General features: G+C 36.8%; 1 protein-coding gene across 2 annotated transcripts; it reads left to right on the top strand.

The window, feature by feature from the left end:
• Positions 1-1111: 1111 nt before the first annotated feature.
• Positions 1112-18965, top strand: LOC129802178 (uncharacterized). Of its 2 annotated transcripts, XM_055847798.1 has the most exons (5): positions 1112-1458; positions 1525-1723; positions 5883-7431; positions 10816-13113; positions 17869-18965. In XM_055847798.1, the coding sequence occupies exons 3-5, from the start codon at positions 5893-5895 to the stop codon at positions 18775-18777; spliced, it is 4746 nt and encodes a 1581-aa protein (XP_055703773.1). In that variant the 5' UTR covers positions 1112-1458; positions 1525-1723; positions 5883-5892; the 3' UTR covers positions 18778-18965. The 2 variants fall into 2 exon arrangements, with proteins under 2 accessions (XP_055703773.1, XP_055703775.1); XM_055847800.1 differs by lacking the exon at positions 1525-1723.
• Positions 18966-19173: the final 208 nt, after the last annotated feature.

The following is a 19173-nucleotide window of genomic DNA, read 5'->3' as shown; positions in this document are numbered from 1 at the left end:
AATCTAAAAATTTTATAACATTTTACTTCATCCATTTATAAAAAGAAACTATATCGATCGCTCAGAATAAGAAACGAATAACTTACAGTAGGCAAATTTTACAGGAGAGCAATTTGAAGCTAAGATTTTACATGCAGAGTATAGTATTTTTGGGATTTAAAATCGTTAAATTCTCTATAACTTTTGAAAATAATTATCTTTCAAGTATAATATTCACAGGGAAGGTAGAGGGTATAAAGAAATATCCAAAAAGCGAATAAAATAAATTTTGTAAAATATCGAGTTGTGTTCGACTTATATTCTGAGTCATCGATATTACTGACCAATTTTTTTCAATTTAACTCAATTCATGAAATTCATACACTAGGGAGATTATTTGTTTCTATCTTATTTGTGGCGGATAAAACGGATAACTCACTACCTAGTCATCTTTGCTAGGTGCTTGTATATGTATTCTTGTATTAACATCTGTGCAGATAAATTTATTAGATCAGTTTAAAATTTTATTAAAAATTCTTTTTAATACTACAACAGAAGGGTAGATTTTCATGACCATGTCACATATAAGATTAATACTTTCTGAACTGCGAGAATGCCAAAAAAAAAAAGATAAGAAGTGTTTTATATTGCCTCTCTATCGTGTTCTACGTTAATTTTTGTAATTTTTTAATATGTTTTTAATTAGCTGCACATCGGGTAAAACTCTTAATTTTGTAAAGAGCTCCAATGGCTCAAACAGGCTCTAATCGCTCAAATAATTATTTCCAATTTTATTAACGGTAATGATTCAATTTTCGATCACCGAGAGCTAGCAGCGAACCTGGCGGTTGGTGGTATACAAACAGAAAATGAAAGAGAAAAAACGCGAATTTTGAGCAAAATGAAGAAAAGTTGGAGGAAAGTTTTCGTAAGTTAATTTATTTGGCAGAGGTTTTTCATAAGATTTTTAATATTTTATTTTTAATTTGATTTTGTAATTTATTCCAATAAATTACATCTTGAGTATTTATTACACGATGTGAAATCCACCCAAAACCAATCTCACCCAAAAATGGCGTCACCCCACACGTGTCTTAAAATGTCAACTGCGACATTTCCATTGTGCAACTGAGACGGCTAGTGTTTTATTTTTCAGTGTGCTGTATAGTTGTCTCGCGGCAAAGCGAAAATTTTCGGTGAGGTGCGCTAAATAGCGTGAAAAATGCAAAAATATTGTATTTTGCGTGCATAATCAGTGAAAAAAGTGTCTTTTGTGCATTTGATGAAAGATTGTGCGCGTTAAAAAAGTGGATTTCACAATATTGCGTCGCAGAGAACGCCGAACAAGGGAAGTTTTTGTCATCTCGTGGGGCGCCCTGCCTCGAGAAGCCATCTTGTTGCAGCTCACTTTTGGCTTATCTCACTGTGCGAAAATCTGCTGAAAAAACAGCGTCTCCAGCTGCTTGAGGGCGTCCTTCGGTGAGTTTTGGTGGAGATAGCCAGGAAATTGGTGAAATTGGGACTGAAGCAGTGACTGTGTTGCAGGTGTGAAGTGAGAAAAAACAGAGCTGTCTCTTTGTCCGGAAGTATTGGTGATTATTTCATCACTTTGTGTTGGTGACGCTTCTCGGGGCGTTTTCCCAGGTCAATTGCGCAGAGTGGGGCGCTCCCAGGAGGCTTTTTCTTGCCAAGGGAAAGCGTCAAACTGATGCGTTTTTGAGGTTAGGGTCTGAGGAGGGAAAAGGTGAGGAAGTGTTTGTACAGGGTGCGTCAGAAAGTTCCGGACAACATTTATTTAAATACCCCCTTTGTAGTTTTTTATTTATCTTTATTTTTTTTAACTAAAATTCATACTTTATGAGTGGATTTTTAGTTCTATTATTTTGGATGATTCAAGAAGAATTTCAATTCTAGAATTAAAACCAAAATATGTAACAGCGTTATCACACTTGCACATTAAAATTTTAATGTGATTCACATTAATTGTCGCTTGTGAGCGTCCAAATATGTTATTTGTGTCTTTGAGTCACTTAATATTTGGGGTTTTTCTATTTATTGATAAAGAAGTGGACTTGGCCTGCAAAAATAAGTTTAAATTTACCTAAAGCATAAATATTTTTCACATTAAAAAATTAAAGAGAAAATCGCATTAATTTTTCGCATTAATGCTATAAATCAATTTATATCAAATTTTGCGGGCCAAGTCTACCTTTTTATGAACAAATAGATCAAATTTTAAATATAAAATGATTCAAACACACAAATTACACATTTAGACTCTCACTAGCGACAATTAATGTGAATCATATTAAAATTTTAATGTGCAAGTGTGATAACACAGTAAAGGAAAATAATTCTTTTATTATGCAATTAAAAAGTATAACAAAGTTTCTGGAATCACGTTAAAATCTTAGATCACAATTTGGTCAATTGTAAAATTTACTAATTTCTAATAATTATGCCCCTTAAACGGGCTTAAAATTAAAGGTTTAACTTCTTTTCAAAAGTCTTCAATTTCTGAACAAATACGGGTCCTCAATTTAAATTTAAAGACCCTGATTTTTTTTTTAAATCCCACCTGAAATTAGAGAAGATAGGCCATAAATTCCAGCTAATAAACCTTAGATCTTTTTAACCCGTTTTACAGTTCAGAATATTGCCCAAAAGACGTTCTAATGAAAATATATTTAAAACATATTTCATAATGAATTTGGTAATAATTGCTTTAAAACGTTTTTTGGTCAATCTTCTGGCCTGGTCATTACAGACTCTAGAATTAACCGAAAGAAAGGATTAGGGCAATTAAAAGCTCTTTAATCATAAAATCCATCATTACCTTTTTGGAATTAGCCTGCATTCTAGCTTAAATATAGGTTTTTTAAAGTCTTTACAGAAATGAAGTCACGTTTAATACAGGATCATATAAAGCGGTCAAAGCCTAAATCTTTAAACTTTTTTTAAATCAAGAAAATTTTCTATAAAATCTTAATTTCCGTCCTTTGTTATCCCATCCTGTTTGCATTGAAATGTCACGTGATTATCAAGAAAAATTTGAATTTAGATTTGAGTGTAAATCGGTTTTCAGACTAGAGGTTTAGCCCAGTTCCTGAAGGCCTCAAAATTTTAAATAGGGAGAAATTTTAATGCTTTTTGAGAACCTAATAGATCATTCATCTTTAATAATTCAATCCTAAGTAAAATTTTTCCAAAAAATCGTGATTAATAAAAAATTGGAGCTGTTCTGTTAAGTCATGGCCAATACGGGCTTCAGATCTAAGACTTAACTGGCTTAACTGCTCTATTTTCTTATCAATCACATTTATTGGAAAAATGGAACATAGAATTAGATTATTAAAGATAAATGGCCTATTAGGTTCTCAAAATGCAGTAAAATTGCTCACTACTATTTAAGATTTTTGGACTTTCGGGAACTAGGCTAAACCTCTAGTCTGAAGATCACTTAAGGCGATCCTCAGACTTTAGCCTAGTTCCTGAAGCTCTCAAAATCCGAATTAGCAACCAGTTTTCTTTTCAAGAATCTAATAAGTCATTTGTCTTTAAAAATCAAATCCTAATTTAAATTTATCCAAAAAATCTTAATTGATAAAGAATTAGAGCAGTTAAGCCATATGGCTAAGCCTTACTTAGATGGGCTTCAGACCTAATGCTGTCTACACACTAGAGCAATTTTCGTAAAAAAATGCTTTTTTTAAATTCTGACGTTTCTGTCTACAACGATAGGGGAAATTTTCTTTAAAAAGGCATTTTTTAAAGTAATTTCTCATAGTGTGTAGAGGCCATAAGTCTTAGTTATATGGCTTAACTTCTTTTATTTCTTATCAATTAAAATTTTTTGGGAAAATATGACTTAGCATTGAATATTATGGGTTGGTTTAATTCTGAAAAATCAATAAAATTGGTTACTATTTGAGACTTTCGGGGACTGGGCTAAACATCAGGTCTGAAGGCCGTATGAGGCTTAAGACTGAAGCCCGCGTATAAGTCAGTAAGACAGTTTCTTGATATAAATTTTCTGCCAAATACTTTTTATGAGTAAGATTGGCTATCATAAATCCATTTCTAACAAATTCTACTTAATTCTTAAAAAAAAAACGTTTAAAAAAATTATTGATGTCAAAATTGAAGATTTGCTGATCTAAATTCAAAGCAAGCGATGCTATTTTTATTATAAATTCCTTCAAATGTTTTTTTTTAATAAAATATTTTAATTTTTCCATTACCGATAATTCCTAATGGTTTTTTAGTCATCTTCTACTAATTGATCCTTCCACGGATTACTATATTCCTGGATAGTAGGTGGACATTTTTGTGTCCTATAGTAGTGCAAACAAAGTGAATAAAAGTACGAATAAAGACGTCGTATCCTTGTTTCTTGATATTCTTGAGACTGAAAGTCACTTAAATCCTACATTTTTCATTCCTCAGCATCATATCGCGTCATTTCTGGGTGCACTTTTATTTGGTTTGTTTGCACTACTATGAGACACGAAAATCTCTACCTACTATCCAGGAATATAGTAATCCGTGATCCTTCACATCGTTTAAATCAGGAAAATGTCATGAAATCAAAATTCACTTTTCATTTTTTCTCACACATTTTTTCTTTTGTACATCACACAAAAATAAATTTAGTTTACTTCACATTTAGTGCCAAAAAATAAGGGCAAACTGGGCAAACTTATGAAAAACGTTTGAATTTTATTTACATGGAGTTTTTCTGGTCAAAATTGATTTCCAAATTTAGTAAATTTTGATTTATGCCTGCTTTATCTCTAAATAATTTTAGTTGTTGAATAAATTCTTTACTACGTAACTCTCAATTATTTTATATTATTTTACATTGCTTTCGAATCAACTTTAATTATAGCTCTTTGAATGTTTTGTTAAAGTTTTCTCATAAACCGAAATGGTTTTAAATCAATTTGCGCAATAATTTCGATTATTTATTTCTACCACACCCTACACATGAGGAATATATTTCATGAAATCAAGATTTCCAAGCCTTTACCAAATGTTTTGCTATTTCTATCGCATTCTTCCGCACTAAAACCTAAACTTAAATTTTGATTTATTAATCACGTGATCCTCAAGAATAGATTGAGATAGCATTATGCAATGCACTTGGGGAAAAAGGGATAGAGATTTTGGTTTCATAAAACTTTCCCGATTTAAAAGGTTTTGAAGATGATTAAATTTAGATTTAGTTTAGTTTGGTAATTTTTGCACGAGCATTATGGTTGTGAGATTTGTAATGAGATTTGCAATGTTGTGTATTGTCAATTTGTGTATTTTATAAAACAGCTTCCTGTTTATAATGCTCAGCGCACAATAATTTTTTTTTAAACATGTTTTTGACATTTCAATATGAGTGAGTGAGATCTAGATCTAGTCATCTCGCTCACTCTTATAGGAGATTTTGAAAACATGTTTATAAATAAAAGTTATTGTGCACTGGGCATTAGCCGCCAGATGTTGTCACTACTTTTAACGAAAAATTGCCCTAATTAAGATAAACTGCCCTCAATTCGACCGGTAGAGTTATTTATTCAATTTATTTATATTTGCGCTAATATTTTGCGTATGATCTATTAATAGGAAAATTATTCCATAAATAAATACGAATCAGTGAGAATTTTATAGAAATTCACCATCAAACATTCAAATATTGACCCACCGATCGAGTCGAGGAACCGGTCGACTCGAGGGCACTTTACCTTAAGAACTTATTTTACGTACTTAGCAAATGTCTTTTTTAAGTATTACCTCCTTTTTCCCTATTGTGTCTTTGAAAATTTCGTCCAAAATACTTCTGACGCACCCTGTTGTTGTTGTTTTTTGTGGGTGGATAAAGAGGGATTCTAAAGTGTGTACGGCCTTTGCAGGACGGGCCAAATGGATAAGATTCAGCCGGAAATTGGGGAAAATGGGAATTTGTTGGTGCAGCAGAGTTCGAAAGAGACCTTTCCGGACACAATGCCACTCAGAGGCTTCAGTTTCAACGGATTCAACATGCTGGATCTGTCACATCATCTCGAAAATGACACAGTCATGTCCACATCATCCTCCACGTCCGGTGGCTTGGTGATTGATCACGATGATGGGGACAATAATGGTGATGCCGCAGAAGCTGGAAGGGGTGGTTTTGCAAAGACAACCGGAAGCAATGGAAGGACGGATGTTTTCTCCACTCCAAAGCCCCGGAGGCGATCGAGTGTGTGGAGTGGGGAGAAGTCCATGGTCGTGAGCAACACAAGAGACTATTCACAGTACTTAGGGATGCAACAGCAACAGCAGCAGCCGCAGCAGCAGCAGATGGTGAAATTCAAGTGCTACAAATGCTCAGAATCCACCTTTTCGACTCTGCGTCAACTGAAGGAGCATCAACAGATGTGCCTGACCAAGGGTCAGGCAGAAATGACAAATGGACCAAATGGTCGAAGGACAAATGGGGAACATCCCAGGGAGGGAAAAGATGATCCAAGTGGCAAATGTCGCAACTCCCGGAAAGTTTTTCTCTGTTCAGCCTGTGGCACTTACTATGAGAATTGGAATCTTTTTCTGCACATGCGAGAAATTCACCGGAAACACATCTGTCTGCTGTGTTTGGGGATGTTTCCGTCGGCTGAACGGTTGCATCACCATTTGGAGGGGAGACATGGGATTCTGGCCACGGACACCAGTACCGGTGATACCCTTCGGAATCAATTGAATTCTCAAATGTTTTATGTGATGTGCGTGAGTTGTGAGCACATCTTCACCGAACACGATCAATTTGTCCACCACAATTGTGATACCTACCTCCAACCGTGCGGACTGTGCAATGTCCGGGGTTCCCATGCTGCCAATTGTCGGGCTAGTGTTAGTGAACTCAAGTCAAAGCGCAATAATGGACAGAATGTTCAGGCAACGGCAATTCAGGAGAAACAGCCAAAACCACCTCAAGCACCAGCAGAGCCACCAGATCCAGTTGGAGAAATGTGGAAGAGGTACCTGAATGGCGATGAATCCAAGATTCCACCAACGACAGATTCTCCGGCCGAAGTGACATCATCCACGGTGGAATGTGAACCGCGTCTCTTGGTGCCAAAGCTCAAGGTGAAGATTCCCAAGGAGTATCAGGCAAAAATTCAATCGCCCGAATCATCGTCGACCGAAGCGGAATCGGAGGAGCAGGAAGAATGTGAGGAGATCAATAAGTCATCAGAGATGAGTGAAGGAATTGCTCCACAGGAAACTGCCGCCGTTGAGGATGAAGTGAAGACAGAAGTGACGAATCAGGAGGAAGGCAATACGCTACAGCCGGAAGCCATGGAAGATGTCAAGAAGGAAGAGGATGAGCAGGAGCCGGTCAAGGAGGAAGAAATGTCCCAGGATGTGTCAGAGGAGAAGAAAGAATCACAATCTGAAGATGTCCCGGAGGCAAATGAAGAGGTAAGTTATTACCCTTGGCATTGTCTATTCAATAGAGTAGTGTTGTCCTGAAAAATATTTTGCAATCTGGCCGGAAGGGGCGCTGCAGTCAATGATGAAATTGCATTTAAAAAAAATTGTTAGTAGCTTCTCCCCAAAATGGTTGATATTTGAATTGACACATCAGAAGATGTCTCTCGGAGCGGTGCCGATTCCTCCTAATAGCGTTCCTGGTGTTATCCTGTGAATTACCCCTTCGAGAGGGATGTTGTAGAAAGGATTACTGTCGTGAGTTTGTTCATGTTAAATCCGCATAGGAAATAGATCTTTAGGAGGAATGCTAAAGCTTCTGGAGAAACCTCTGTCCATCTGACGACCAAGACGATCATTAACCCGATTTCCTTAATGGCCCCGCCCCCACAGATTCTCAGAGAAATCTAACATTTTTAAGTTTAAAAAAAAGAAAAACGTAGTAATTTTAAATAATTTTTCACATTGAAAAAAAAATGGAAAAAAATTGTTATGTGGGTAGTGGAGCCCCCACCCGTGTAACTATTGAACACTGATTGACTTACAACCCTCTCCTTGAAAGATGCGAGGAAGAAAGGAAATTAAAAGAGCAAGGTTACCCTTTTAGAATAGCGTTTATTTCCAATTCTCGGGAATACTGAGGATATTGGGGACTTAGGGTGCTCTATTTGGCCTTATCCTGCTTCCTCTGATGAGACAATCCCTGTCTACAGTTCTCCAGAGGTTCCGGTTCCAATGTCTTTCCGCCACTTACTCTCAAGGAGAGGGCGGACAGGACTCCACAGACGAGGAGCTCTTCTTCGTGGTATTTCGTGAAGATTCCTGGTGAAACGATGAGGTTCTCGAAAGAGAATTACTCCCCTCAGGTCCGAAAGCAGCGTCTGGGGCCATATCCTCCAGATGTGGGAGTTTGATTTTGTGGGAAAAGTCAACTCTCCGTGTGTAACTCGCCTATTTCACATCCACGAAATTTTCGATTGGAAAATTTCATACCAAAAACCGGGGAGAATTCTCGAATGGTAGGAGGAGGCTTTGAACTTTCGCACACAAAAATGATGTTCAAATTCAGTGATTTTTTCTGACTACCATGCAAACCGTATGGATTCTCCAACTATGCCAAAAAAATGTCTTACTTATAAGGTTCATAATCCCACCCCACAAAATCCCAGGAAATCCTTAGATTTTCCTCCATAGGAAAATGAAAATTTAATGGCGATTTGTCCGATAGATCAATCAAGTTTCTATTATCGCACACGATTCACGCCATCATTGAACACCCCATTTTCACCGTAAATTTTGCACCGGACACTAAAAGTTGCACATCATTGTTTGAAGGGAACTCTAATCTACTTGATTAAACCGTTTGTATAAGGAATAAAACATTTTAATATCACTTTTTTGGAACTTTCCTGAGAGATGTTTTCATAACACTAAAAATCACTTTTTTTCCTGATTCCACGGGAATTTCATTATTTATAAAAACGATAAATCTGGTGAATGCTTTCCTGAAAAGTCCAAATATCACCAAATTTACACGAATCAATAAGTATTTTAAAGCTAAAAATTGACTAAAACTGCAAGCGAGAAGATCACACAAGATTCCACCATTCCTCCACGGAGCCGGATATGCACAAAAACGTTTGAATGCGCATCACATTGAAGATTTCTCTGTTCCTGCACCTACAGGAATCGAGATTTAGCACAGATATTGAGCTTCAGCAGGTGAACAGGCTAAAATTTTCACCAAAAAGTCTCTTCCGGACAATATTTTTTTTTTTATTTGACGTAAAAAACAACACAAAAGTGTGGTTATGTCAAAGATTGTCAAAAACCAGTTGTAAACTGTGTGAGCTTATTGTAGATGTGATTCATTCATTGCACATTCAATTTGTGCAAGCTTGAAAAATATTTTTATATCAAAGAAATGCAAAATTGCTTAAAAATTACTCAACTGCGGTCTATTTGAGTCAAATCACTTCTTGTTTATCAACTTTAAGATTTTTAAGTTTTACTTTTTAGTGGTGGATCAAATCGGTAGATTACAATAGATGTGAATATGAGAGATCGCATCTAAAATGAAGTTTCCTGGAAAATGTGCGAAAGAAGCAATGTCTTCTATGTGCGATCGATGAATCTGAGTCAAGTTTGTGAATTTTCTTCCACCCACAAAAAGTGCCTCTTCAGCCTAAAAGATTTTTACATAAATCTGAACCCTAATAACCCCTCTACCTCCTGTGATAGTCGTTTTTCAGAAAAATTGTATTAATTTTGCAAAATCGTCTGAAGTATTGCACAGCAAAATTACAGTTTTGGACCTGTTTTTATTTTTTGCTTCCTGTGACTAGGAAAAAAGGATTACACTATCAATTTTTTCAGGAAAGATGAGATTTAAGGCTATCTATTACAATATACAGTAGAGTCTCCTAAATTCGAACGCTCGGGGGGTATTTTTTGACATTTCTGACCTCCCAAATTCGAACGATTTTTTTCAAAACCAACGAAATTTATGTGAGATTAAATTGTACTTTGAATCAAATTCCCGTATTTTCTCACTAGTCTTAGTGGTAATATACTTCCTTTTCCTGTCATACGGTCATAATGTATGTAAACGTTCAGGAAGAAGCACATATATATGATTTTCATTAATCCAGAATACGAATTTTTAAACATAACCTCACAATTGACATTTTAAATCCAAACGTCGTTCGAATTTGAGAGATTCAGATTTAAGAGACTCTACTGTATATGTGAGATTCATAATGCTTCCGCCACACCTTTTAGATCAGGAAAATTTCATAATGTCGAAATTCGGATCCCCTTCTATCTCATTCTCTCGCACTCTTCTTCTTCTCTTAAACATCACTCCAAATTTAATTTAGCTCATTCGAATTTGGTATGCGAAAGAATGAGATAGTCATATGCAAAACATGTGAGAAAGAAGGGGATCCGAATTTCGACTTCATGAAATTTTCCTGATCTAAAAGGTGTGCCGGAGCCATAAAGGAATATGGGAGAAATTTGAAGTGTTTGAAGGTAGCGTATGTGCGAACGATCAAAGCCTTCCCCTAGTGGTAATTTTCAATCACGTGACAATAAATTAACAAAATATTGTGCATTTTTTTTAAACATTTTTAAATTAAACAAGTAAAATGGTCAATCTTACACTATTATAGTAGTAAAATTTTACACATTTTTTTTACTGTGTACACAAATTTTCCCATGAGATATTTTGCGCATTGGAAAATTCCGGAAATCCATTCGATAAAATTATGAGATTGCAGCGCCACATAGCGGCGAAAAGGACAAACTTTTGGAATACTACTATATTATAAATACGCAACGTTTTTTTTTGTGTTCTTTTTTGGAAAATTCCAGGTAAAACCTGAACCAAAAGTCGAGGAAGACGATGAAGATGACGATGGTATCCCTGTTGCCAGTGAAGATGTTCAGACATTCGATTTACGCCTCAATCAACCACTTGATCGAATTGACATGGTTGAATTGCTGAGAATTTGTCTCAGGCAAACCATCCCTTTTTGCTTGTACTGCAATCATGCCACGAGGATTGTCGTCAATGCCAAATATTTGGCAATGCATCTGATTGCCATGCATCGATTTGCCGCCACAGTTGACAGTATAACGGCAGAAGAATTGCTGCCGGAGACAATTGTGGCACGTGTTAAGAAGAGTCTGGAGGAATTGGATGGGATTTATGTGAATTTGGAGACATTTGATAGTCGTGAGGGGCAAGAGAAGGCACTGGTGAAGGTGTGCGATCGGACTTTTTGTTGTTTTCAGTGTCGAATAACGGCAAAAATCCACAAGGATTTGTATCAACACAACAGGAAGATGCACATGAAGACGGTGATATTGTGTTTGATGTGTAAGTCAGCGTTGTACAGTTACAGTGAATTGCTGTATCATATGTGTCCGGGTTTCACGAGTACGGAGGCTGAATTGAAATTTCGTTGTGGTTTCTGTAGTTTACACAGTATCCCATCGGCATTTCGGTTGATGGTGCACCTGAGGAAGAAGCATGGTGTTTGTGAGATATGTCTTGAGGATTGTGGGGATCAGTTTAAGCTTTCGAATCATGTTTGGAAGCATAAATTGCAGCATTTATGCTTTCGATGTGGCATTGTGTACAGGAATAAGCCAGATATTACGAATCATCTGTTCTGGAAGCATGGCACGGAGAGTGTGACGTGTAAGAAGTGTTTGCAGAAAAAATGGCCATTGGTCTATCATTTTTGTATTCCTCCGGCACAATTTTCCTGTGAACACTGTTCACAGATTTTCACGCGAGCGGTTTCCCTGACGGTTCATCGGAGAGTGCATACGGGAGATTTTAAGTATCCGTGCGAAGAGGAAGGATGCGATAAGAAATTCATCTCGAAGAAACTCCTGGAGAAACATGTCTTGAAGCATAGTCAATTTATTCCTGATGAACCGATTTTTATAAAGGCTGAGGAGAAAATGGAAGTCCCGGAGGACAAAATCCCATCGCCAATGGACACCCAGCCGGTCGATGGGGCAGAAAAGAGTGAAAAGGGCGAGAGGAAGGCAAAAAAGTCGAAATCTTCCAAGAAAGATGGAGATTTGAAGAAGTTGGAATTGATGGATATTGATTTGCCGGCGCCGAATTTGTCAGAAAGTGACAGTGATATGGATATTGACCGGGAAGATTCCCAGGATACCTCTAGAAAGCCCCAAGAACAGCTTCCGGACGTCCAATCCTCCCTTTCAGTTGAACCTCAATCAACTGCCCAGAGCAATTCCCAACTGCAAATCCCGATGGAAGTTGAGGAAGAGGATGAGGAGAAAGCAGCTCCAGTTGAGGATATTTGGGAGAATTTCAAGACCTACCAGACCCTGCAGCAACAAGCCAGTCGCGTGGAGGATGGACCAGAAAAAGACAATCCCGAAGAAGATGCAGAGGCATCTGTGCCATTTTTGCACGTTTCCCAGAGTGATCACGATTACTGTTCCATCTATCGGGTGTCCGGAAAGGCAAAAGTACCGAAAGAAGAGCCCCCTGCCCAAGAGCAACATCACAAAAAAGAAGAAGAAAAACCAACAGATCCCGAAAAGTCTGACAATTCGAGTGACACGAGCAGTGGATCAGATTCAAGTTGCACCTGTGAATCAAATTGTAGTTGTTCCAGTTCAAGTTCATCCGGTAGTTCAACATCATCGTCCAGTAGCAGCGATGACGATCAACAGAAGCAGCAACATTCGCCAGAAAGGCGGAAAAAGCACATCAAAAAACGCGATAAAGCTGGCAAGGAAGTCAAGGAGGAGGAGGATGAGGCAAAGAATAATGGTGATGTAATCGATGTGGTGACAGTGGAAAAGGGAAATGGTCAGGAGGGTGATGAAAACTTTGAAGTATTCTACGAATCGGATTTAGTGACAGAAGAATCGGATACCGATGAAGATTTCTACGATGAACATCCACAGAAGATTGCAAGGGAGATGATGATGGCGTGGAATAGGAAATTCGACGGAGAGTCAAGGGATGATGGTGGTTTGGCGGGAGATGAAGCAGAAGAAGAACCACCGACTCCAGCGGCACCGGTGAAGAGGGAAAAGCAGCAGAAGGTGAAGCGCAAGAAGAGGGACAAGAAGCATCAGAAACTTCCACCGCTGAAGCTGACACTTCAGAGTGTTCAGGTAAGTTCTTCTTCATTCTGGGGTGCGATTACCATTTTTTCCTCATAATTTTAACACTTTTTAGCTGTAAAAATATATCAAAATTTTTTAATGTTAATTTTACACCTTTTTAAGGGTAAAAATAACATGAAAAAGGGTAACTTTAACCCATAATACACCTGAAAAGCATAATATTTACACCGATTTCGGATCAATACTTCAGGGTAAAATTAACATTTCCAGAATGTTATTTTAACTTTTTCGGATTTCTCTAAAATAGGCCTGAGCTCGTTTCGGCTGTAGATAATACTGTCTCTTTGAAAAATGTCTTCGATATTTCGCAAAGATTTCCATGGAATTTCGAATGGAATTTAAATTGTAATTGGATCGAAATTTCACAGTTCTTCATGGAATTTCAAGTAATTTCCAGTGGAAATCCTACAGAAAAATCCACTGAATTCCGCAGAAAGTTTATAAAGAAAAAACATTAAACATCCGTGCACTGAGAAAAAAACGGGGGTGCGATTACCATTTTTTCCTCATAATTTTAACACTTTTTAGGTGTTTAAATATATATCAACGTTTTTAATGTTAATTTTACACCTTTTTAAGGGTAAAATTAACATGGAAAAGGGTAAATTTAACCCATAATACACCTAAAAAGGGTAATATTTACACCGATTTTGGATCAATAATGCAGGGTAAAATTAACATTTCCAGAATGTTATTTTAACTTTTTCGGATTTCTCTCCGTATTGCAATAATAACATTTCAAAGTGACATTGAAATAAAACTTCAATATTTAAGAGAATATTGAAACCAATATTTCAATATTCGTCTACTCACTGAGGATATTGACTTCAATATTAGAACTTATTAAAATACCATTCAAGTCAGAGATTCAGTTCCTTTCAAATATCGAAAACATCTCTTGGAATTAGCATGTTTATGAACAGGAAGACATCTCAGAATATTGAATTGTAAACAGCACCAGAGATTCTGCTGGAAATCCCAGAAGATCTGAGATTTCTGGAGGAACCAGGAGAAATCTTCTGACTAGTGTTCGCAGCACCGGGTACCCGGTTCCTGAATACCCGGGTACCCGCCAGGTTTTTTCACGGGTTTAGGAACCGGTTCCTAGCCATGGAACCGGTTCTAGAACCGTCTTTTTTTGAATAATTAAAGTGAATTTAACATCAAATCTATAAGTCTCTAGCCACCAGTCACAACAATTTTCGTTCACAGGAAAACTTATGAGTTAAAAAATTTAAGAATCGTGGTTTTGAATGTAAAGTAAAGTATCCTCGAGTCGATCGCCTCTCGTCTCGACTCGACCACCCTGGGTACCTTAAGTCGACCAGTGGAAATATTTATTCAATTTATTAATTTATTTTGGCAATAATATTTAGCGAGTGGTTTAACATCATTGAGTCAATTATTTCATAAATAATACCAATCAGTTGGAAATTTGTAAAAATTGACCATTAAAGACTGAAAAAAATAATGAAAATGCGAAGCGTTAAAGAAATTTCTTAAGTAAAAATTCGCAATTTTCGTGTTTTTAAGCGCAATCTCAGCCGTTTTATTATTGAGCTGTGCGTGATTTTACTCGCAACCTTAACCGTTTTATGATTGAGCTGTGCGTGATTTTAAGCGCAATCTGAACCGTTTTATGATTAAGCTATGTATATTTTTAAGCGCAACCTTAACCGTTTTGTGATTCTGCTCTTCGTGTTTTTAATCGCAATCGTGACCATTTTAAGATTGAGGTGTGCATGATTTTAAGCGCAACCTTAACTGTTTTATGTTTTATGATTGAGCTGTACGTGTTATCAGTACATTGCAATAAAATGTTGCTAAAAAAAATAAATTTTACTATTCATCTCGTTTTCTGCGTTGCAAAATCAATGCAGGATTTTCTAATCATCTTTCCAAAACAAAATTAAAATATACATAAAAGTATGCATTTCAGAAAATCTGTTGCTAATTCTTTTTATATTAGTAAAACAAATTAAAAAAAAATGTTTAAAAGAGAATGTAAAAAACTTTATAATAAAATATTTCTTAACCTTAGATATCTCGCAGAAACAATGTTAAATTATTACAACATAAAAAACGATATTTTATTCTGTTTCTTGGAAAAAGTCTAAAAAAACGTGAAGCAAAACGATCTTTGGTTAAATTGAAGAGAAGAAAAAATTGAATAATAATATTCAGACTAAGGATTTCTCACTGGAAGCCTGTAAGAAATAAATAACCTTTTTTTTTTAATTTTTCACACCGTTCTGCCCAAATTCTCAACATTTTCATAAAGATATGGGAAAGGAGCACGAGAATTGCCTGTCCAGAACAAACTCTGGGAATAGTGGATGGACTCAGAATACGAGCAATTCTGGAATGTTGTCTTACGTTCAGAAACCCTAAAATTGCTTTTTGTTTAAAATTCCAACTCAGTTTTAGTCCTAGAAATATGTGTTAAATCATTTTTTAAATCTGTAATTTTCTATAGCCGTTTTTAGTTAGCGGGTTTTCTGCAGAGGGTTTTTGAAGTCACGACAAAAGTTACAGGGTTTTTTTTGGGATAAAGAGAATTATTATCGAAATGTTTTTTACTTTGTTGGTCCACTCAAGTTTGACCTCCATGAAAATCACACTCGCTAAAGCAAAAATTTATAAGTTTATAGCAACGCATCTATAAAACAGGATTCCTTAGCACATTTTTCTTTAGTCTAAATTGATCTAAATTCTCCTTTTTAAATAAAATAATCAGGTATTTTATTTATTTAATTTTCCGTTAGTTTGGTGAGTTTTTAATTTTTTTCTTGACATTCTGAAGTAGCAAGCTAAAAATGATGGTTTGCGGCCGAGAGAATGCCTGAAGCCCTAAAACACCCATTTTTAGAGCAGTTAAAAATATATTAAAAAATTGATGCGTGGAGCCGGTTCCTACCCGGGTACCCGGGTAAGAACTTCAGTGGAACCGGGTACCTGTCAATTTCAAATTACCCGGGTATTTGCGAACACTACTTCTGACCAACTTTAGTATTTGGGGGGTTCTTGACAAAATACAGAAGAAAATCCCAGAAGATCTGTGATTTCTTGGAGGAAAGAAGGGAAATCTTCTGACCAACTTGAGTATTTTGGGCGTTCTCGACAAAATACAGAAGAAAATCGCAGAAGATCTGTGATTTACTGGAGGAACCAGAAGAAATTTTCTGACCAACACGAGTATTCTAGGGGTTCTTGACAAAATACAGAAGAAAATCGCAGAAGATCTATGATTTGAATCTTTCCCTCCTGTCCCTCTGTTACAATCCAGAATCTGTTAAAATAGGAGACAGTGGGGCAGTTGAGCAGATAAAATATTTTCCAGTAGGGGAATTCTGTAACAGTATGACAATGTCATATGACTAATTTATTTTTTTTATGTAGTAAATTTAGAAGAATTTATCAAAAATCCAATTCATATCAGTTACAAAGAGCTTCATAGAACTTGCAATGGCCTATTCTCGAATTTAACCACGAAAATTTGTCATATGACATTGTCAATTTGTTAGAGAATTCCTTTACAGGACTCATCTCTCAAAGTCCAGCTGGTTCCCTTTGGGTAGTGATTTAAAGTGTTTTTTTTTTAAATAAACTCAATATCTCTCTTTTTTATTAATTAATTTTTTAATTTGTCAAAGCTTGATACTGCCCCGCCCTCCACTATATTTTTTTTTGAGGATTACTGATTGAAATCAGCTGATGCTGAAAACAAAAACTGGCTTAAACTTGACAAGATTTTCATTTAAAATTGAAAAATCGGGTTTTCTTCAAATTTCATGATTGATTCTGATTGAGTACCTCAATGGGCCCCGCCCTCCACTATTCTGGGGAAAGGTAAAACGCTCAAACCCTTCTTAACAGCCCTCAATTCACCCTTTAACCCTTTATGGCCTCTACACACTAGTAGAAATTTCTTTAAAAAATGCCTTTTTAAAGAAAATTTCCCCTATCCTTGTAGGCAGAAACGTCAGATTTTTTTTTAAAAAGGCCATTATTGATAAAAATTGCTTCTGGTGTGTAGACACCATTAAGGACGATAGGGGCTCCGATGTCCCATGAAAAAAATCCTATAGCCTTCTAAAGTTATGTTTTGCTCTAATGGTGTCTTCACACTAGTAGAAATTTTCGTCAAAAATGGCCTTTTTTAAAAAAAATCTCAATCTGAAAAATTGAGTCACTGATGACCTAAAAAAATCCTACGGCTATCTAAAATTATGTTTTGCTCTGAAAAACCCAGAAAACGGTTTTTTTTAAAACTAATTTTTGACCCTCGCGTCCTTAATGGTGTCTACACGCTAGAAGCAATTTTCGTCAAAAATTTATTGGGGAAGTTTTCTTTAAAAATGAATTTTTTAAAGAAATTTCTCCTAGTGTGTAGAGGCCTTAAGGGCTAATTTGTGACCGAAAGGAAGACCACATGACCTAGCCCCAGAAAAAATACCATAATTTCACTTATACATTCTTATGAATGCAGCCATAATGTAACTTGTAATATTCCTCTTAGAAATGTGAGGTTATGCTGAACATAACCTTGAAAATCGTATTCAAAAATCCAAATAATAAATATTATCACAAATTTGGTAGATTTCAGTGACAAATAGAACAATTTGAAACATAATTCAGGTTCATTTAAAAAGTATTTTATTCCAAAGTCAAATTCTAAACTAAATGATAGGTTATGTGATTTCTAACCTAACTTTTCAACCTAACCTTGGATTTTTCACACAGGTTAAGAGTCCAGTGGCGCCAATTTTAACCGCTGCACTGACCTCTTCGACGCCCCTGGTTAGTAGTAGCCTGCCAATGACACCGCTGAGTGCCAGCTTGAGCAATGGCGAGGATACTCCGTCTGGGGTTAAGAGGAGCAAAAGACGAAGGATTCCCAACAAATTCTATGGCTATTCGAGCGATGAAGATGGTCCGAGTGGATCAAATTCCAATTCGCAGCATCCAACGACGGTTGTGCTGAAGCCAACGCCTCCGCCGAATTTGGTGTGGAGGAAGGAGGATTTGCCCCAAACCACTGTCAAATCCCGATCACCTGGCTTTCAGTCTCTGCTGATGGCCAAGAAATCCTCCCCTAGTAGTGATTTTTCCACCTACAATGTCCAACCTCCGGCTCAACTCCCACCTCAGATATTCGCTTCCACGTCCCCAGCCCAGGCTCCTGTCCAGCCTCTGAGGCTGCCCCTGCCTCCGGTTGTCCCAGTCAATCGATCGTATTCGGATCTGGCGGAAGTTCAGGGCAGTGGGGAGGCGCCCATGTCAGCTGGTTCGGATGATGATGAAGATGAGGATGAGAGTGAATCCAGCGATGCTAGTCATCTGGAGATCCGTGATGCAGCTCCCCCAGCTCCCATTAGAATCTCCCTGGCTGGTCGGCAGGGTCCCACACTGGCCATGGGATCTCCACGGAAACAGCCCGGAGGACCAGATGAGAAGGCGTCAGACAATGTTTACTGCTACTGCAGGTGTCCGTATGATGAAGTGTCCGAGATGATTGCCTGCGACGGAGAGAATTGTGCCATTGAGTGGTTCCATTTTGAGTGCGTGGGCATAATGGTTCCGCCTGTGGGCAAATGGTACTGTCCGCAGTGCAAGCTGAAGCAACAGGATGCAGCAGCTGGGTACTACTGAGATGCGCTGAGGTAATACACTTTAATTCTTGTTTGCAGCGATGCTGTTTCATTGTTCAGGACATGAATATATTGTATCAATGTATAAATTTAATGTGATAATGCATTACAATTAGTGAGATGATTAATTAAAACAAAAAATAATGACTTAGTAATGTAATTGCAAATAAAATAGTTGTAAATTGAAAAGGAGGACTGTTGTAATTTTTCTAAACAAATTTTATTTCCCAACAGAATTTCACAGCGTTTCTTATCTTTTAGTCTTTCTTTCAGCTAGAATAAAAATCAGCAAAAATGGCGTCAGTGTTTTAAAGCAAAAAACTAAAATTAACTCAATCTCACATTTTAAAGCAATCTGCTCCTCCTACACAAATCCTATCATTTTACTGTTATTTTC

Source organism: Phlebotomus papatasi, chromosome 2 (assembly GCF_024763615.1).
Source record: "Phlebotomus papatasi isolate M1 chromosome 2, Ppap_2.1, whole genome shotgun sequence".
NCBI lineage: Eukaryota > Metazoa > Arthropoda > Insecta > Diptera > Psychodidae > Phlebotomus > Phlebotomus papatasi.
The sequence above is the reverse complement of the archived record's forward strand: the minus strand, read 5'-3'. Positions and strand labels throughout refer to the sequence as shown.